The sequence below is a fragment of the Teleopsis dalmanni genome, chromosome X (genome assembly GCF_002237135.1).
Source record: "Teleopsis dalmanni isolate 2A chromosome X, ASM223713v2, whole genome shotgun sequence".
Taxonomy (NCBI): domain Eukaryota; kingdom Metazoa; phylum Arthropoda; class Insecta; order Diptera; family Diopsidae; genus Teleopsis; species Teleopsis dalmanni.
This window is the reverse complement of record NC_051848.1, coordinates 14,791,194-14,814,052: the sequence shown is the minus strand read 5'-3', so window position 1 is coordinate 14,814,052 and position 22,859 is coordinate 14,791,194. Positions and strand designations below refer to the sequence as shown.

The following is a 22,859-nucleotide window of genomic DNA, read 5'->3' as shown; positions in this document are numbered from 1 at the left end:
TTTCGTCAAAGTTCATATATAAAGAAATTATTAGCATAAAATTTCAATTAAAAAAAAAAATTACAAATTAAAAATATAAAAAATCTTACACAAAACACATAGACACGAATTAATTATGTGTAAAAAGTATATACATTAATAACTTTTAATCCATTTCTGAATGTTTTTCATTGAATTTTATTTACAAGAATATATATACGTATATATGTATATGTATGTATACACATATATACATATAAAAGATGTTTAATGGACTTTTTCAGACACAAAAATGTTTGAAAATTTTTTCTTTAAGGCAACAAAATTGTACGTGCATTAAATTTAATTGCAATAAAAAAAAACTGTATTCGAATATTCAGAAGAAAAAAAATAAATTGAATAAAATGTTAAAATTAATTAAAACAAATCAAGTTTTAAATGAATGGGTAAATGTGGGTATATACTTTAAATATATTTTATATATCTTAACTAAGAAATTGGTTATGTGCAGCATCTTCGAAACAGGTTAAAAATACACGGATCAAACTTATTTACATATACTATATTATATAGACTTATTTACAAATATAATATTGAATATATATATACCGTAATATTTTTGAATATAGCAGATAGCAGATAGCAGATAGCTGTAGATAACGATGATTATTCATCCACATATGAATATATATAAGTCATTCTTATATAGTCTTAAAGCTCACTTTCATTTTTATCGAAGTTTAGTTTTTTAAATGCTATATTCTACCACGTTCAGTTACACTTGTGAGCACACTTCCACACCTCTTCCGGATTATTGCAGTCCCTTAGGCATATATGCTGCGATTCGATTCTATAACATTGCTTAAAGCTTTACTTTAGTTGCTATAGGGTAAATATAGGGTAAATACAACGAAAAAAAAAACTCATTTCTATTCAAAATTAAATGCTTTATTTAAAAATTTAAAGAAAAAAATAATCACTAGAATTCGTTACGAAAAAAAGAAAATAATTATTTTACAGTTGACTTTGAATTTGCAATTGAAATAAAAAATGCATAAGACTAAAACGAAAACAAGAAATGAAAAGAAACTCGTTTCACACAATAAATACAATTTTTCATACTTAAAACGATTATTTTTTTTAGTCTACAAGTCTAAAAAATAATCTTAAAAAACATCACAACAAATGGTACTAAATTATCTCCCCTTTGCGAGTAACCGAAACAGCTCGAATAAAGGTATTTTATCTACGCCGCACACCATGATATTCGCCATTCCGCACTGATCTCGCTTTGCCTGGAAAACCGCGCGCATAGGGTGGCTTTGCGTTAGTCGTAACATAATACGTACCACGTGCCCTGAAATGTCAATAAAATCTATTCGTTAGTCTATTCGAACACACCAATAATAAGGCTCTAGCCCTTGAGGATACTTACTTATGTGAGACATGTTCACCCATTAGCACATATTCAGAATCCTTGGGCTCACACCAACCGATTAGATATGTGAAAAGGTTTGGGCAAGGACCCGCATAAAAACCCCGCTGTGTTGTGATTGACTCAATAAAATAAGGAGTTACTTTCGTGTGATCGCAAGCTAGTGTTTCTATAAGTTAACAAATTGTTATATTTATTTTCACATATTTTGTCACTTTTACTTACGAAATAGTGTAGATGAACCCACACAGGCAGGTTGTCGTGTACCACCATTTACATAAAAGTCAGCATGTCCACTTGAGTGCCATTGACCTAAGATCCCAGCGCCTGTGTGCAACACATCTACGAAATTCGCATCCGTTGCGTCTAAGTCACGTGAATTATTTGAACCGGCATAGAAGAAAATTGTTGGATCCAATGCAGTGATACGACCCAATTTTCCCTCTTCTGGCCTTAGATAGTTAGCAATCAAACCAGCAATATGCGCTCCTACACTATAACCAATGAAATGCAAGTCATTTGGTTGCACACCACGTGGATGTCGCGCTAAATATTTGACTAGTTGGGATATGCACAAACTACCAAATCTTGGCGCCCACTCCATTTGACTCAGGCACGGCTCTTTTACGGCTGTGCTATAGTCAACAATTATGATATTGTATTCACCAATACTGAAGTATGCTTCTCGTAAATCTGGACTAGGACTAAAATTGCGTCCTCCGCCAAAACCGTGAATGATAATTTTAGTTGGATGTCGTGGATTGAAGTGCGTATAGTAGAGTGCGTTATCATCTAGTACGTCGATGAACTCAGGATTCTCCTGTGTGCGTCGTGTGTAAAGGTAAAACTGAATTTTCGGATGCGGACAGCGATAGGGTTTTTCCAGGCAGGAATCAGTGACATAGACTTGATTTGTATCATTTTTTGTTTCTTCCGCAACTGCAAATATTGAAAATTGAAAAGAATTTGATTTAAAATGAGAAGAGGGAATTTTTTTATACATATATGTGTATATATTATTACAACATTTATGAGAATTCGATACTTTATAAAACCAAATCTAAGATTTATCAAGAAGTTGCGTTTAGCTTGATCAGATATTTATTCACGTAGAGTTATTGCTACCATACGGATGCATTTATTAAATTTAGGTAAAATGTGTAAGTTCTTTGTGATATAGAGTGATTTTGAAAGATACTTCTATAACTCAAATCTCTCTATAACTCGAATAAAAATATTGTCACGTGCTAATAGGAATATGGGAAAGTGCATTCTAGAAGTCGAATTTTTGTTTTAAGTATGAATCCATTTTGGTGTTATTGGAAATCCCTTTTCCCAAACCAAATGTTGAATTTTTTCTTTCTTATGCGTCGTTGGCATATTTGTGAAAATGCATAGAATTTGCATTTCTTCCACCGAATATGACCTCTAAATTGCAACCGCTTGACCAGGGAGCAATTCAAAATTGGAAGTACAAATATAGAAACAAACAAAAAGCAAGATTTTACACTTATGGATTGCATAAATCATGCAACAAAAGCTTGAGATAGTGATGTAAATAGTCAAACGATAGCTGGATAGCTACATGGGACTAACAGGACGACATTTCTTTAGTTTTTTTGAATTGATAACATTGATAAAGACCGTGAATTAATGGAACAAAATTATGAAGCGTGGTTTAAAGCAAATAAAATAACTTCCAATGTGCTACTCTTAACACTAATATATTGAGCTTGATAATGATGTTTGCTCTGAATTTGTGGATCGGATTCTAAGCGCAACGGAAAGTGATGCTGAGAGTTTGGTGGATGAAATTGTTCATCAGCCTTCTAAGAGTGAAGTAGAAGATTTATTCATAATACTGAATTTTTATTAGCAAACGAATGATACTACAACTGATGATCACTGTAAGGCTTTGAAATAATTGGTATGTCTTTTTACTGAAGATGAGAGAAAAAAATTAAAATCCCAAACTCTAATTTCTGAATATTTTACTTCACTATAACTTCTGTGCTGTATTTGATTTCAAATAAATAAATAAATATCTAACAATGTAATTCTTGTTTCTTTCAAAAATAAAAAGAAATTTTTCTAGCTGAATTCTCCATTAGTCCAACCTTTTCTTTGCAAAATGGTACTTCTAGTTATATAAGTTGGACTGTATTTTATATTTCATTACGATCACACACAGAGCAGTCACGTTCAGATATATTAAATTCTCTAGCCCCCTGTATTTAAAGTACTATAATCGCTGTCTAAAAGTGAACCGATAATTTTCATAAAATTAATCAATCGGATTTGTTTTAATGTTTTCACAAGTATACTTTATACTATATAATATAAATAATATTATTTATGGCACACGCAAAAGGTCATATTCTAAATAGTTTATGTCGCATATTTTATTTCACGTTATTCCAATCGTTGTGTGGATTTTCGGCAAATAAACTTTAAAGCAAACTTGTTGAGCAGGGCTCTGTAATTCAACATATCTAATCAGATACTCAGCCAATTAAAAAAAAACTGAAGAAATAACAAAAACTACTGCCGCGAAACGCTCCAGCAATTTCAATTAAATCGCTGCGACGTGTACTGAAATTTTGTTACCGATTGTATCTGTATCTGCAATTATACGAGTACTTGTATCTGTAACGTGCAATGTATTCGGCTATCTACGTTGCAAGCAAGCACATAAAATTATGTATGACTTCCCAATTTTCGCAACTAAACGTTAATTCAATGAATTGTCACAGTTGGATTTTTTGTTGCTGCAATCACCTTTGTTAGATACAAAAAAAACCGTAAGATTAATATACGTCATCAAAAAAGCTAGTTCATTTAGCAAATTAATAGGCTTTACATCAACAAACATTCACAAAACATCACAAGGAAATCTCTTAGTAACTAAGTCAGTAGCTGATAGCTAGCCTAACCGACCAGCAGCGCTTCTATGCGGTAATATCTGCACCGATACAGCAACGCTACGCTGCACTTTTATGAATTGTTTTTGCTTTTGGTTTTGCTTTTGTTTTTATTTTTATTTTTTGCTCATGTTGCCAACATACATAATATTTTATTAATTTTATCTATAATAACTATTATATAAAGTATATAAACTATAAACTATAAACAGCATTTAGTATCTGTCTATGTTTGCGCGCCTGATTGGGAAATCAAGTTAATAAAGCAGATACTTATTATGCAAGACAAATATTTGATGAATGAGAAACGGAACTTGAAGCTTAAAACTTAATAGCGCGATTACTTAATATTTGCAACTAATTGAACGCAATTAGAAATTAATGGTTAGGGAAGTATAGAATCAAGAATTAAGCTCACTAAAATGTTAGAAAAAAAATTAATTTTTTGCTTAATTATGGTAAACTTTAATTGTACGATCAGTGATAAAAAGATTATTAGAGAAATAGTTTATATGAGCTAAAACGTTTCGATATTTCTATTAGCCAACCATATAACAATTGCATAGAAAATTTAGAGCCGGTACCGGTGCCGTCGCTCTGCCGCTTGAACGAGACATATTAAGAGCTGATTTTACAGTCACAAAACTGACTTATATATGAATTAAGTTAGAAAAGTTGAACACTTAATCATGATTTACAATCAACCATCATTATACAGAATTATCAAAGAATTTTGTTATGTTTTACCTGATGCTCTAATAAGGTTGGTTTCCTACGAAAATAAGTGCTGTGTTGAGCATGTTCCTTAACTCCTATATACTTCCCCAACCTCAATGGTTGTAGTTGTCGAAGAATTTGTACTTAGAGAGGCGAATGATAATTTATATATACATCTTCAATCTCGCGCAACGAAAATTGTTGCAATTTTCCAACTTAATATATAGGGCCTATAACCACTCGAACGTTATGTTTGTTTACGAATTATTCCATTGAAAAATTTTTTTATTCAAAATAAAAAAAGATGTTTCATTCTATGAATCCAGTTTTTGAAAATTCTTTTTGGAATTTATAAAGTTTGCCCTTGAGCTCGAGTCTAACTATTTGTGGTATGATTAGTTTCAAGATGTTTTGTCGTGTACTAACTATCTAATTCATTTCTACTGCAGATGTGGGTTTTTTTTTACCACTACCACCATAGCTTTGTATCACTGCGTCAGTTCGGAATACGTAACATTTCTACGCATTGACAGATCGAAGACTGAAATAGTAGCCAATTGTACTTTTTCGCTCGAACACTATAGCACTATTACACTATTACGTTTGAGTTCCAACACGTACAAAATTTAAAAAAAAAAAAAATTAAGACACAAATACTTTTATATAATAAAAATAAATATTGTTAGTTGAGATATGGATGTAGTGTTGCCACCACTTTGCAAGCTATAGCATTTCATAGTTCATTTAGTAAATTCCTTCTTCCTTTGGTTTGGTCCTTTGATATAACATACTATAATCCTAATCGAACGTTAAAAGAAGGGTCGGGAAAGCGACCGTTATGCATCTTTATCTTCAGGAAGCTATTTTCCGAAAACTTATTACATTCTACAAAATTTAATTCTTTCATGTACATGCATATATACATTAGTGCGTATATTCATTATTGTATAGAATTTAATTAGTTTATATTAATATGTTCATATGTATTCCATAGCTTGTGCCTTTCTTTTTCCGCCTTCTATTGAACTCCCGCCTATCGTTCAACAAATAAATTTTGAGAGCCATGCGGCCCGGTAAATACCCAACAAACAACATTGACTTTCAGTTTCTTTCGCAATACCCATACGAAATTATGAGCATTGAACTACAAAAAAAAAACACAACAACAACACTAAATCAAATATAGAAACAATAATAATTTAACCTGTTACTTAAAGTTACAACAACAAATATGAAAATAAACATATCATATGAATGCACCGCTTCTTGGCGATGCAAAAGAAGCGCAAAGAGCGCACTAACTGCTGCCTTATAAGCAGTAACATGAGCACATACAATACCAATAACAACAACAAGCACTACTGCTACAACAACAACAACAACAACAACAACAACGGTAACAATAATAAAACTGTTATAGTAAAAAAAATGCGAGGTAATCGATGAAACACAAATGAACATAAAGCAGCGATGCAACAAAAAATTATGGCACAAGTACAACAACAGCAAAAACAACGATGTGCAGCAAAGCGTGATTGTAAAAGCGTGGCTCACATAGGCAAGAAGACGGCGAAAATGATGAAGACACTGTCCATGATTCGGAGAAAATAGTTTTATGATTTGTGGTTTGTGCTGGCTTGGTTATTCCCGGATTGACTGCTCCTTCTGTTGTAGGAGGTGTGTATAAGGCGCAGACAAAGTATACTCTCTTTATGAAATTGGATTAGATCCATGGATTATGTTAGATAATCTATAAAGAGTTCAGTTTATAGAATAAATTAACTTTTAAATAAATAAATCCATACCTGTCGTAGATGGGTTTGTACGCATAAAAACCCCTAACAACATGAAATGCTTAAAAAAAGCAAAAAAATATTTTTTCTATGCACATACCTACATATATGTTTAGTGCTGATCAAAGCTATAAGTTCCGAAAACTACTTGTAATTACCTAAGGTTAGCTTGAGAGGTCCACATATTAATACAAGTATTAACACTTATACTTGAATGACATTATTAATCCATTCTGATGCCTTTTTAGTTGCCAGTGAGAGACGAGCTACACTAACCGTTGTTTGCATTATAACTCAATCCTCCAGATTATACAAGAATCTTTGCTAAGATTTAACCCACTGATTAAATGTGTTAAAAATATGAATAATGAAATCCTTTCGTCTGCACCCCTGAATATGTATATAGAATATCACTAAAGAAGTAAACTTCCTCCAGTATGCGTTTATCAGAAAACGAAATATGTTGAAGCTTCAGCGAAATGTCAATGAGCCCCATTAATACTCTAGTAAGCACACTCACTGGAGGTGTGCTAAAAGCTAAAATATCTCTCGTTTATGGCCATTACAACCGGTTATCGGTTGCCACGATCTACGAGTATGCAACTGCCGCTTAGAATAATTCTTTCGCAGGGGAATTGTCAACCATTCTCACGAAATGATCAAGATCAAAATGATATGAATGAATGTCGTGATAAAGCTCGTGAATCAATCGGATGCAATAGTTGTCGCCAACTTATAGAGAAGAATAGATCTTAGGAAGAACTTTTTTCTTGACAACTCACAGTGCAGCTTTATCAGTCATATGGAAGCATATTTAGCATAAGTAGTATATTAAGCGTTGGTTTTCATAATAGGACCTATTGGGAATTCTTCGTCTGCTACCTGCCCTGACATGATTATAACTCGCTACGACGGCGCCAAGATATATGAAATCTTTGACAGCTTCGAAAGCTTGTACTTTTCGAAAAGTACAATTGCAAGCACCTTATATGCAAAAGGTGTCAAGGAATCAATCTAATACATTGATACCGTAGTGGATAGTACAAGTAGTTGAATCAATTATTTTTCAAAACAGGACGATTTCAATTTTTGTGAAAATTTCAATTTCAAACGCGTGAAATCCCTATACCGAGACAATTTGCTTATCAATGAGTCAAAACAATATTTAATATATTCTACGATTTCCACTCTATTGAGCTGTCCATATGAAATACGTCAAAAGTATATAAACGACCGATTTTTAAATAAATCATCTAGTTATACTTAAGTGATAACATAACCACGAAGCCAATAAAGATAACGCAACTTTGGTTAGAACGAGGAGTTAAATCATTCATATATTTGGGATTAATTTATGGGTCAAAAATCAGTACGGATTGGAATAAATTGTATTATTCCAATCTGCAAGAAATCCATTGGTTCTTTATTTTAATAGTCTGCAAATCTACTGCGAATATGAGTTCCTTAAAAAATTTGAAAGTAAAACTTCTGCCAAAAAAGTGTCTAATATGCAACGATAGGTGTATCTGACGGATTTTCTAATAACTGGATATGTTGTCAATATGTGTTTAAATTTCATTGTTTAAATAAAGAATCTATTCAACTACCTCTTTCATTCTACTGAAATATCGGAAATTAAAAGTTTTGAATTTCACAATAATAATTTTATTACCATGGCTTCTTTTTTTCATCAACAGTTAAACTTTCTTGTTCATCCTTTCTACTTAAAGCGGTACTTGAATTCCAAATGGTTATTATTATTCGCTTTATTATTATGTTTTTTTTTTTGTGTTTTTTTTCTTCTCCAAGATCCATGTATCGATTTAGTTAATAATCATAAGCAAACCTATTTGTAGCCTCCACTTTTCAAGCAACTTTAACGCGAACCTCATTTAATGATTAATTATCTTCGTATGTTACGCTCCAATCCATCATTGAAGCGATAAGAGTTTAATGATTTATTGCCCTCGTAAACTCTTGGTACGAGTTAACTGAAAAAGGTTTTGTCTAGTAGCTCACATTAATTGAAGATAAACTTTAAAGCTGAAGATTTTGTATATCCCGCTTTTTCACAAAAATTCAGAAAATAAAAAAATGTGAAAGATTAATGATCATAAGGTACAAAGAAAAGTTTTTTTGGAAGATTTTTTGGAAAACAGATTTTAGGTTGAAGATTTAATTCCATGATAATAATGGTTGAAACCCGTACATGTTAAATTCTATTTATTTAGATTGATTAAAGTTATTCAAAATATAGAGTTCATAGCGACTATAGATTAAACAATAGATGTTTATATTAGAATATTAAAATAGACTTAATTTTATATATCACATTATTAGAAATAAAAGATAGACATATGTGGAGTATTAGGTGTAGCACTATATCTGTGATGCTTATCTTACAAAAAACATAGAGAGGACGGTTTTTGATTTAGATAGCGTGCTTTTTTTTATATACAACTAATATAACTATTTTATATTTTATATATAATAGTTATTTTTTTAATTTAATAAACATTTTCTAGAAATCTCTAAACTTATCTAATATACACATATTTATAGCAGAAAAAAATTTTAACTTTTGATGCAAACATGAAAATAGCGTCTGGCATCGGGAGCTTGTAATTAGAGATGATGGAATAAAAATTCAAAAAATATACCAAAAACTGGCAAAGTATGAACCGTTGCATTATGTAGACAAAACAAAAATCTTTTCGTTTACAAATACCATAGATACTTCTCGCGATAAATGCAACATTCAATTTATTTGGTTAAATTATGAGTTTGGCACTACCATATTATATATATATATTCCAATTACAATTTATTAAGTAGAAAATATAACAACCAGCTAACAGCACAGTCTCCCTTTTCTTCACAGTTCTTCCACCTTTATAGAGGTGGATTAACAATTTTATCGACAGTTCGTTTTAATAATAATATAAATGCTGTTGAAGTTTTAAAAAAACCAAAATCAAGGTCGAAACCTCTGTAGACCTTTGCGTTAAGAATTCCGTAAACAACTTACAGCATCAGCGTGTCCGTGTTTAAGGAACTAGCCATATACAAATAATCTCTAATTCTTGATTGACTTACTTAGGCCAGTTAGAGGCATGTTAGAAACAGCTACGGAACAACTGGTTGAAGACGGTAAAGTAAGCGGAAGTATAAAGCGATAACAACCGTTTATTCGATGAGTGCGACAATTGCTGTGTGGAAACAATGACCAAAATGATACACACATCATCAAATCACACAAAGTGACAAACCATATCGATTTATGTCCATTTATACCATAAACTTCACTACGATCTGTCGCGAGCAAAAGATTGAAGGAAGAAAACAAACCGTACTTTTTTTATCATTCAATTGACGGTATCTTCCTTAACCTATTGGAAGTATCTTCGAGCATAGATTGTGTAAATCAATTCCGCTCAAGTTTCTCATACATTAAGTGTTGCCTCTTTGTGGCAGGAAATCTTGAAAATCTGAAAAATTCACATATCAAACTGCGTTAATGGACTGACATGCAATCCTCCAGAAAAACTTCCGCATTTTTGTGTACCACTAATTTTGTTTTCTTTAAGAGTTTTGCTCTGCTTTAATTATTTTATTTTCATTTTAGTGCTTTTCATTACAGTTTACTGGTTAAATTGTTTAAGTATCTGAGGTATTTGTTATTGTTTAAAGTTATTCCGGCATTTTGACTATTTCTTGTAAATATTTTGTTAAGTCGTTTATTTTTTTGTTGTTGCCTTAAATTTAAGTTTTTCAAGTTAGGCTTGAGTTGTAACACAAAAACCGAAACTGGTATTTGGTCACTTCTTTTACTTCTGTATATGTTTTTCAGTCACCTTGATTTACTAGTAAGCGTGCTGGTTATGTTGCAATCGTTTGTGTGCATGGATTCCCCCCAATCTAATGCGAGTGCATTTTTGTGACTAGTGCGCTACGGCCGAGGGAGTATAAATCCAGTTATTACATCACAAGTTCGTGTATGTAGTCCACAACTAGTAAACACGGTCCAAAACCAGAGTAAATATTTGAACTTAAGCAAGTGTAGCGAACAGTTTCCAAAAGTCAAATACTCGTTATTGTTTTGTTTCAATTGAACACAATTAGGTAATTGGTAGCATCAAAATATATTAAAATCTATTAAAGCCAATAGTTTATGTATCTTGAAGAATGAAGTATGTACTCATACATCATATCAACAGCTGTGGGAAAGACTTAAAGCAAGATTAGGGAGACTTGCAGCTCCAAAAATTATTTCAAACTAATTTTTCAATTTTCTATAACTATAACTATAATCAGTTTAAACAATACAAAACGAATGGTAGCTAAAGATAGCTAAAGGCACAATTTTGAGTTGAGTTTCATAAGTGGCTACATCTATGTTCCAGAGTTACTTGTCTATGAAAACAAATGCCTATCTTAAATACCATGGATCTCGATTCCAATCTTAACAGAACAGAAACAGAAAACAACCTTACTGTAACAGAAACGGTAACAACCTTTCTAAATTCTTCTTATTTAGAGCAGCTATTTAGTTTAAACTGCAACTTAGCTGAATAGTCATGATATCAGCAAAACTGTAAAGATTTTTTATATGTGAGCATATAGTTAAGAGATAATTTCAGCATAAACACCTTAACCACCTGTTTGGACACCTCATCAAATACTGTTTGGAAGTAGCTATAGATTTATATACCAAGTAGATTTTCTGATAGTTTAACAGAAACTTTATAACTTCGTTTACTTAATTCAACTAGCTCACTTAGAACAACATTATATTAAAATACTTTCCAACATAACAATTACGTATTAGGTGGGTTAATATGTTGCATAATAATATTATGCAACCCACCTATGTATTAGGTGGGTTAATATTAATTTTATAAAATGATAGAATAAAAATTAAAGCGACCAGATACGCTATGCTGCACGCGGCCGTTTAGGTGCAAGAAGTCCAGTCGGTGCTAAGACCAAATAAATGGCCACTGCATCTATTTAGTCTGTCGTACGCCCTGGAAAAGTACATATGGTCGTTCGTTGTCAAAATCAGAAGGCTTTTAGCCATATAAGGAGGAAGATGAACGGATTATATAAAACAAGATGTGGCTCTAGCTCGCAATCACTGACACCAAAATTGACAAAAGAAATTCACGGTACAATAAAACCACAACATCAAAATTTTCACAATTAAAATTTTTTATTTTGACAGTGGACAAAAAATCTATGTAAAAAAAATTATTATTATATTAATTTAAATGAGCATTAAAATCAATAAACAACAAATAGCAAGTATATCTGGCAACTTTATTTGTTTATGAATTTTGAGTACGTTTTTATGTACAATGTGCATAAGTGTTTCTAATAATATTTGAAGTTGGTAATAAACTCTATTGTTTTCTCTTCGATGCTTAAGATCTGCATATATGAATAAAGATTCTCTAAAGGTCCGCCCTGTTCTCATGTTGCTTGCAAGCGCTGTTAAAATTCATTGCATTGATATCTACACTTTAATGTATACTTCCTATTTATTTTTACTTCATGAATTGATTTTCCTTGGTCTATTATACTTACATTAATAACTCATTATTTATAATATTCATTTAGTATATATAAAATGGTCCAAAACAAACGAACCACTACAAAAAAAAAGTAAGGCGATCTTAGTTTGTATTTACAAAAATATACTTCCTTCGTTGCTGATATCTTAAAGTATAACTAAGTATAGTAAAAGTACACCTCGAAATTCAAAACATTACACCAAATTTCTTTGATAGAAATCAGAATACCAGTTTAAAGAACTAGTTGTTCTATTATGTTCTATACGAAATCGTATTTTCTGTTTGACGAGTACCTGATTTCACTTGCCAGAAAACATTTCACAGGGGGTGACAATCTTCCCGACATCTTCCAAGTAGACCCCCATCCAACTATACTGCTTGAGACCATATGCCAGACTAACTCCAAATTGTTACTCTCCATCTTGAAGAGGAACTTGGAGTTGCGATGTGGTTTTCAGTTGAGTTTTCGATGCTTTCCACCTACTTTGTTTCCACAATACAAACACTTTAGGTTTCTTTATATTGCGTTAAAAAAAATTAAATACATTATAATCATAATTTTATAAAGTCACAGATCAGAAACAAACGAATTCAACTTTTTTTTTTAAAAAAATAAAACACGATAAAAAAATAAAAAATTATAGTTCTTCATTTGATTTAACAAACTTTTAACGAATTGAGCGTCTTATTAATCATTCATGTGTGCATACATATGTATTGGATCAATTACTCATATATCGCATAGAAACAATTTATGTAAATTGAAACAAATTTAAATGATTATTTCAAAATTCCTAATTGCTTCATTAAAGTTTATTCGCTTTGAATTTATATGATTTTTAATAGCTTAGTAGCAAAGAGCAGAAACTCACCAAAAGGTGACGAGACGAATTCACCTTCAAACGATGATCGCCAATTAAAATTACACCAATTCAAATAAACAACAATAACAACAATGATTTTCGTTGGTGAAGCTAACACCGCGACGTAGGCAGAAAAAGGAGAAGACTTTTTTTTGTCTACTGTTTATAATTCCCTTGCGATATTCATACTTATATAGAAATGTATGTATGTATGTATACTTTTGCCTACTTATGCCCAAAAAATGTCAACAACGGTAAATGCAGCAATGCCAATTAATCCACACAAAAGCAAGACAAAACTACTTTACGAAATTTAAATTGATTTTCTAATGTTTTTGTTGTTGGTTTTGCTTTATACAGTTTGCGCTTTATTTTCCAATATTTGAAAGCGTTTGTTTTTAAAGCTTACACACAAAATTAAAAATAGTTATAAATTATTAACAAATTTCAAATAATATCAAGGTCATTTAAAGTATTGGGAGTAGCCACTTACACTTTATTGTAAATCCGGTGTCTTCGAATATGTGCGTGTATGTGTGACTGTGCGCATTGCAATGCAGCCATGTAATGAATATTAAAAGTCATCAAAATTTATTAATATTTTTTTCAGGAAATTTAATTATAAAATAACTATAAAATGTTCCTTATTTCATGCCATGTGGCCAATGTAATATTTCTACAATTTGTTTGTGTAAATACTTGTACATTTCAATGTGGCCATTTATATTCCTAACGATTTTTATTTGTACGTTTATTTAAAATTTGTGATTGCATTATCTATGATTCACACATTTTAAAGTATGTAATGTAACTTATGAAATACAGTTATTTTTATTAATCTAAGAACAAACAACACACATATCCTATAAATAATTTTAATTTTTATTTGAATGAAAAGTATCTGCCCGCAACAATAATTATCACCTATTGCATGTAACATACATATGATATTAGTACATAATTTTACTTCATTCTCAATTATAATTTATTTCAAAATACGTAGGTATATACATACATACATACATAAATCAAAATATTAAAACAAATACCCAAAAATTATGAAAAAAATTATGAAGAATCCGTTCCATGACCGAAATTCTCTTGAACTTTTGATTAACTCATTTTAGAAGTTCAAATTTAATTGAAATTAAACAAAATTAAACAAGTCAGAAATTCATTAATATTTGTTTTAATTACACGTAACTAGCAAAGATACAAGTAACATCAAAAACACAAACAAAGATACCTTGACACTTTTGTATTGTCACAATTAAAACCAAAAAGCAAAAAAAAACAAAAAAAAAAACAACAAACAAAAAAACCATAACAAAGCTAAGCTGCCTGCATATTTTAGGTGCTAAAAGCTAACAAAAGACAAAACTAAATCTACACATTAAAAACTGTTACAAATGACAACAACACCAATAATAATAAAAACAACAACGAAAAAGCATAACAGTAGCGAAAAAAAAATAACAGCAATGAACTCTGCTCATCACTTCACTCCGCTGCATTACACTTAAAATATTATTATTGTAACTCCGACTATCAATGCTATTAAAACCACTTAAAATTATAAAATTACAATATCATTTAGGGTAAGTAATTTTATTGTTGTTGCTCTCATGTCGTTGTTGTTGTTTTGTTATACTACTATTGTTAACATGGGGGCTCTTACATATAGGCTGTAGCTATAACAACAACAATAATAAATATTAACTTTTGAAATGAGTTAACGAGTGGATGGATGACTGTGTTCGGTTGTTTAATTTAAGCTGCGCATAGCCCCGAATTACAACATTTGCACATCGAAAGACTTTTATGATTTAATTTGTTGTTGTTTTCAGAAAATATATGTTTTGTTGTTATTTCGATTTAAAACTGGGATATAACTGTTTTAAATCAATGTTTTAATGATATTCAAAAGTCGATATTGTATGTATCTATATAACATCATTGTTGCTTCGTAATAGTACATATACCATCAAAACCTATCCTATAGTATGCGGAGAAAGGCCAATCAGTAATATTTTATAGATCTTCACAAATATGAAAACATATCTAAAAGGACCAACTTTCAAAACAATAACAATGTAATAGAAATATACACAAAATCAATATTATACATCCATGGACGTAGTGATAAAGTAAAGCATAGGTCCAAACCTGGAAAAATTTCCAGGTTGCCTAGAATTGCCTAGTAACACTCGTTGAAGTGCATACTTCTGAAGAATTCAACAAGATTGGTGACTAGCTTGCGCAATAGAGAATCGTTACAACCACGTTTTCTCCAGTCTTAGAAAGGTCGTGTATAAAGTATTTGTTAATGCAATGCAAACAACTACATATTTGCATGTCTGAAAATATTGTCTGTCAAACTCTTTATAATATTCATGAATCGCAATAATCGTAAGTTCATTATTGGGAAATCATATAAGAATTAGACTTTTCTTTTAAACTTGAGTGAAAAAATAACATAATCCAGCTTAATTGAACTAGAAGAGCGCATAAGAAAGCACTTGGTACTCTTAATTATAGATTTTTGTCTGTGTGATGAAAGATTCAGGATATTTTCTTGTTTACGAAATACACCACCAATACGATTATCCTTCGTTTCGTGTTTTAAATACTTTAATAATACATAGACGAAGCTAATAAAGAAAAGAAAGAAATTTAAAATATATATTCAGGCTTATTGTTGAGAAATATATAAACTTTAGTATACGCTATGTTTTTAAATAGCAAATAATACCGAATAATGATCTTATTTTGATGCTATCCTTACTGCAATTGACTAAGATTTCTTTAAGGATCCGTAGCTATCTCTAAAATACATTTCATGTCCTACTCCATATTTTCAATTTTGTGTGTTAATTTTTATATTCCCTATAGTGATCAATTGTTATTCCATATATAATGTTAGGGATTTATAATTTTTTTCATAGTTCTATATTATTAGAGACGCTGCACTTTATTGTGTTTCATTATATCGCTCGATGCTTAAAAATTAATATATATTCTAGATATAGTTTTTGATTCATAAAGTTTTTTGAAACTTATATATGATTTATTTAACATTTATATATGCATATATATACATATGTGTTAAGCCGTAGATGAAAGGACATGGAACCTCTATATGATTCTTAAATGTTAAAAATATTTTATTATGAAGTTCATTTGCTTTCGTCATAATAAAGTATAAAAAAAATTACTAAATTGCCGGATGCTTTGACTTGCATAATTCTTTAACTTCTTTTTGTATATTTTAATAAATAAACGAAAAAACGGCGTCACACAAATCTTTTCGAATGGTTGTGAGCTATAAATTAATGTTGACACCACCGAAAGGTGTCGCACGATTCCACTTTAGCATAATTTTTTTACTGTTAATGAATGGTCAGAGACTTTTACTCAATACGTCAGAGTCATAGGTTTGAAAAACCAACAAAGTCTAAACTAGGTACACTTGTTAAGTCGATTGTTTCATCAGACTTATGCGGACAAAAGCCAATCAGTACTATTTTATAGATTTTCATAAAAGTGAAAACTTATTAATGAAAACCAATACTCTAACTAATATTATGTCAACGCAATATTTTAGAAGTCAATATCAAAATTATAGATCCATAGACAGATCAATTTAAACAATTTTTGTTAATACTCGTAAATATGTTTTGAATATCAGACAAAAATAGGGTTCTTCCATTGAAATAATTAATGAGAAAATGTTATTACATAAAATCGGAACATCTTTTCAATTCATACTCAAGAGGGCACATGCCCATACCTATGTCATTGACTAATCACAATTAGAGTGTACCAGTCTTTTCATTATAAAATACTACTTCGTACACACTTTTTAGGGGCCCCCTGGGTTATATCCATGTATACTTAAATCCATTATCAAAATCTAGGAAATGATTATATCCTAGTAAAAAACAAAGAGATTCAAATTTTTTTATGAAGTAAATCACTTTTATTTATTGTTGTAAAATATTTCATCTTTGATGAAAGCTGTAATCATTAGATGACGCGTCGCAGTTGGCGGATAGCGGATCCCTTTCCCGTTATCGGGTGGCAGAAGGGAAATAAAATACCTCCCGCGGACCAAACAGTCTGAGGTAAGTTATTTCCTAAAAAATCACTACCCACAAGCTAACCGTTGGATATTTTGAGGCCGTAGGCTGTGGATAGAGTCAGTAAAAAAGATAGCGCTAGAGGAACCGTAACTGGTCAACGGCGGCGTTCGTATACCTTCAAAAAGACTACTGTTACAATATCGATCTGAAAGCAACAGTTGGTAGCCCCAATACCAGAATCGGATGCGGTGGGCCAAGTACCTGCCAATCTTAAACCAACTGAAATAAATAATAATAGAAATGGCATGCGACCCTATGCTGCTTTTAGGAGTTAAAGGGTTCAATAAATTTCTTAGTACACACTGTTAGGAGGACCCCTTGGATATGTCTATGCATACCTAAAACAATAGCAAAATATAAGAAATGTTTACTCGAAATAATTAGCAATGTTGATTCATTTTTTTTATAACTTTCCTTAAGTATGTAATACACTTGTGTCAAAAATAAGTAAAACGATTGGTATAGAAAAAGGAAGGAACTTTTTTTTATTGATAATCCGATGATCAAATAAACACTCTTAAACTTAAATAAAAGGATCAATAGAAAAATAGATAGAAAAAATTTAGTTTGATTCAAACTAGCTTATACGAGTTCTCCGTAATTTTTTTGCAGTTTAATGTACAATTATAGTAAAGACTATTAAATGTTTATTATTAAATCAAATAAAAAATATTTAATATTCATAAAAATTTGCATTGAATGAACTAACAAAGCAAAAAACCAATAAATATTATATTTGAATCTTTAATTTGCAAAACTGTGCGAAATATTTTCAGTGACAAACGAACAAAAGGTGTTTGATGGAGCGGAGAAGACGATGCGTCGAAAAAGTGACGTCGAAAAATGGATAAAAGCATCTGAACGACTTTCAACCCACAAAAGCATTAGTTATAATAAAAATAATAAATAAATGACAAATTATCGGTTTGAGATCTTAATCGTTTATGTGCAACCATAAGAAAAATTTCTAAGTAAGTAAACTACTCAAATCAGATGAATAATTTGATGTATGGACTGAAAAGTTTTGGTCCCAGAAATTGAAAACATTTTTTTGATTTGATTTTGATTTGAAAAACCTTTAGTAGTGCTCTATTTCAGCGATCACTTTTTCAATCCAGTCATCACTTTGTCAGAAAAATTATTTTATGGTTTGAAAATAGACAGTAATGACTGGAGGTCAGATCTGATAAGATGAAAACTCTAAATATGTTAGAAGAGAAATTCGAGATGCCATAATGCATTATAGTGATGGGAGAGCACTTGAAATTATTTTTATAATTTTATTCTTTCTATGCAGCATTAATACTATATAATTTTTTATCCTTTTACCTTAAGCTCATCAGACGGCTGTTGCAACTGATAAATCCAAAGAAATACCAGATCAGAATCTTTAATAGCAGTACACTTTTTCTATGTATATTTTTCTATGTGTATATTTTTCTAAGTATATCATCACTGAATTTTGAAAAATACTTAACTACAACATCGCAGACAAAATTTAGCCCCCAAAAACATTTTAAATAAATCCGGGCAGAAACTAAGATCTTTGGTACCCGGATACCCGGTTCCATTTCGTAGCCCATGTACATGCGATGTTAATATTAAGTGTCCTATTAAAATACCAACCAATATTCTGCAGTTGGTTAAATATAGACATGTTTTAAACCCATAAGAGAGGTGTACTACAAAAGGTTTAAAAACACTAATGTTGACTATACAAAATGCTCTAAAGAGACGGTCTATCTATGTATGTTATCGATACGCTTAAACTCAGGTAAAAGACTCTAATGAAGCTATGTAATAATATTCCAATATCAAAATCCAATACTATTTTCATAACATTCGGATTGCACTAAAGGGATGTTATTGTATTCGATGATCTATTGTTCAAACTGAACATATCCAAGCTATTTTCAGTATTGGGTTTTATACATAACTACTTCACAATCACCACATAAAATGATATACCCTTATTGAGAAAAGTTTAAAATATACATATATTTAAAATCTTTGGAAAATTCTTTAAGATGATATGTCCTTCTGCCATTCACCTTTCAAACAAGCCTTACAAATGCAATATTTATATAATTTTATTTTTAAACTTTTTGCGTCAAAGAGCTTTGGAATTATGGATGTAAGGGGAAGCGTCAGATACCACCGGGAACAGAAAGCAATTAACTATCGTATTTAACCACTTCACACTAAAGAAGTGCAGTCGAAGTATTTCATGTCATCTTCTACCACTTCAGACTGTGAATCTCTTGCTTTCGTTTGCTTGGTAGGCTTTCTTTTGGGCACTTCCGCACACTGATAACTGACTGACGTCATCGCTAAGTATTATCGTTGGGTGTGGGCTTGTCAAATGTGTCTCCACTGAAGCCACAAGCGGTCAACAGTAAAAGCGAAAGTAAAAGTTATGTTACCATTTAGCACAAAATCTCGTTGATGGTTTCTTTTTCTTACGAGTATAAATTTTTTTATGGTTTATATAAATAAAGTAGTGAATCAGAAAGTTTAAAGTTAGTTTATCTGAGATAAATGTTAATTAATAAGAAAAGTAAGAATAAAGTAAATACCAACCGGCGGAATCGAAATGACTGCTTACTAAAGTGTACAGTAAAAAGTATTGTAAAATGGCAAATGAACTCCAAAAATGTTTGTGACTTGGCCTGAACCACATTTTATGCAAATTTCCAAACTGGTCAAAACTCACAACTTCGACTGCAAGACACTGACTTTTATACAAAATTTTTTTTTTTTTTTTTTGATTTTAGTTAAATATTTGTTTAATATTATTTCTTATGTATTAGGGATTTTTTGTATTTTTTCTTGAATTAATTTTCAAAATATTTACAATTTTATTAAATATTTGCTTATTTACTTAGTGATGTTTTTTATATAAACAGATTTTCTTAATTTTCTTAATTTAGAAATTAAATTTATTTTAAATTAAATATATTTTTAAAATACTTTTTATATATGCAATTTTTTTTTTGTTTTATTCTTGTTTATTTCGTTTTTGATTGCAAGTCTTAACACTTGATTGACCACCGGGGTCTTACGACTAAATTCCAATCAACTACCACAATTTAATTGAACTTAATAACCAACTTAGAAGTAATATTTGCGGTATTGTATCGAAATTAAAACCGTTTTATATGGAATTTTTGAGCTGAAAATCTGATATTCTTGTTTCAGAAAAGTTCTCGCGCTCTGCGGTGGAATTGCGAAATTTTGCAGAATTTCGGGTCAAGGATTGATTGGGTTCTTGCATCTGACTGCAGTTTGTAACTGTACACAACTGTGACTTGTCGTAATTCGAGTAGTTAAAAGTTTTTGCTATGAGCTTTGTTGTTGTTGCTGTTGCTGTTATCTATAAAGCTTATCTTCAGCAACTATTAAGTAACACTAACACTTTCCTTTGTTGCTCAAAGCATTTCTTCGCATTTTACCGACTTCCGCACTTTTGAGATTTTTTGCTGATCGAAAATGTGGCCAATGATTTTGCTTGGCACAATTAGCCGACAGACAAACTTTTTTTCATAAATTTTAACACTTTTTGCACTTTTTTTCTGGTTATCTGGTTTTCTGGCCGTCCAAATTGTTTCGGGCACTTCGCACTCTGCGCACGTAGTCGCGTCTTTCCTATTACGTTACTCGTCTTTACACGTCTTTGCGTCTTTCCGTCTTTCCGTCTTTGGTAGTCTTACAGACAATTTCTTTGCGATTCGCCGCTTCTCACGTCCGTTGTGTTTGCGCGCTCATGTCAATCTGTTCGAGTGTAAACAACTTTTGCTTTCCGTCGGCGGCTAACTAACTTGCCTTTGGAACTTAAGTTTGGATTTCGATGTGAGTTGTTGTTGTTTTTTGTGTCTTATTTTTAGCTTTACTTTCTTAACGTAGTGCTTTCCTTTACTTTTCTTTCTCTTCGTTTTGTTTTGCTTCAATTTGCAGTGTTCGGGGTTTTGGTTACATTTCGTTGCCGAAGTTTGGATCAAAAACTCTTAAACAAAAGCAAACAATAAAATTTAAAACAAGTGCAGAGTACATGTGCCAGCCTCATTGACTTTATTGCACCTTATGTACTAGTTTTGAAGTTATTGCAATTGAAGAGTATTTCTGTCGCAAATAATAATTTTTTTATAATGTGTGAATATACTTGAAGTGTGAATATTCGAAGAATTGTGTGAAGAATTGTGTCTCATTTAAACTTTTATAAAAACAGCCTGAAAGAGATAGGTTTAATAGACTTAAGTTGACAGAGAACGAAATTGGATGCTCAAACACATACATAGTCAGTACAGAGATCTTAAAAATGTGAAGATGATTCCAATAATTGTTAACTTGAAACAACTCACTTATTAGGAAGGCTATCTCCAGAAGGAACTTAGGTAACGTCAGATATTTTATGTATGATAATATCATAGACATAGTAAAGTCACTATCTGTTTCATTCTCTAATTTTAACTGTAATTTATTTCTGTCACTGCCTCTTTCGTTTTTATAAAATTCCAATGATTTTTAATTTCCAAGATATTTCCAATTTTATTTATTTTTATTTCTTTTCTTATAACTTATTCTTATAACACTTCTTTCTTTTCCATACTATAATTTCCGATTTATATTTCTGACATTTGTACTATTCCACTTTTAATTTTTCTCTTCCTGTCCACTTCAATTTTATTTCATCTCACATTTTTATTATTTTCATTCTAATATTATTTATTAACAGTTTTTCTTTTATGTTTATACTTTTTTACTTCTAGCTTAATATTTACTTATGTGATTATATATCTTCTTCGCTTTGTTCCTTTCTCCGTCTTTTTTGCTTTTAATTGCGATTATTTAGGTATATTTAATCCTCTCACTACCTCTCCTATTTTTGGCGCTTTCATATATCTCGTCTTTTAATGTTTTCTTCATTTTTTTCTATTCTCTACTGTAGAATTATTTTAAATTTTAATCAAGTTCTTCTCATATTACAATACATTTTTGTGGATATATATCAGCGGTACAACCAATATCGTGTCAAGAGGAGAGAGATACTCTACAAAAAAGTCTCCTATACTCTGCCCCCCTTGAGGGTTCTTATGGGTTGTTTAGCATTGATTACTATTTTCACAAAAAAGACCGGCTCAATATATCAATGTCTCATTATTGCTTGGAGGGCAAGGGTTTTTATCTTTTCCTATGTACCTTCATATAACTACTATGGAGTAAAATAACTATATAAACTATGAACCTCTGAAAACTTATTTTTTAAAACTCTTCGATAAAAAACATTTCGGTCTTTTAAGATCTCAGTGCTTCTACTTCATAAGGAGTTTTAGTTCTAAATATCTTATTAGTCTTATTTATAAAAAAAAATACATATTATTTTAAAAAAAAAAAAAATCATTAAGTGTTTAGTTTTAATTTATTCATTTAATCTATATA

General features: G+C 30.9%; 1 protein-coding gene across 1 annotated transcript; it reads right to left on the bottom strand.

Annotated features, from left to right (window-relative positions):
- Positions 1 to 1,086: 1,086 nt before the first annotated feature.
- On the bottom strand, positions 1,087 to 20,209 carry LOC119689219 (lipase member H-A). The gene is made up of 4 exons (XM_038103999.1): positions 20,004 to 20,209; positions 1,640 to 2,353; positions 1,415 to 1,583; positions 1,087 to 1,336 (listed from the first exon to the last, which is right to left on the bottom strand). The coding sequence occupies exons 1-4, from the start codon at positions 20,101 to 20,103 to the stop codon at positions 1,222 to 1,224; spliced, it is 1,098 nt and encodes a 365-aa protein (XP_037959927.1). The 5' UTR covers positions 20,104 to 20,209; the 3' UTR covers positions 1,087 to 1,221.
- Between the last annotated feature and the right edge of the window lie 2,650 nt (positions 20,210 to 22,859).

Bases quoted from the DNA above. Each gene is read 5' to 3' on its own strand.
- LOC119689219 (XM_038103999.1), bottom strand. From the start codon at position 20,103: ATGTGGTTCAGGCCAAGTCACAAACATTTTTGGAGTTCATTTGCCATT. The intron at 1,584-1,639 runs GTAAGTAAAAGT...GTTAACTTATAG, and splicing joins GGGTTCATCTACACTATTTC to AAACACTAGCTTGCGATCAC. The intron at 1,337-1,414 runs GTAAGTATCCTC...TTGACATTTCAG, and splicing joins GGTGAACATGTCTCACATAA to GGCACGTGGTACGTATTATG.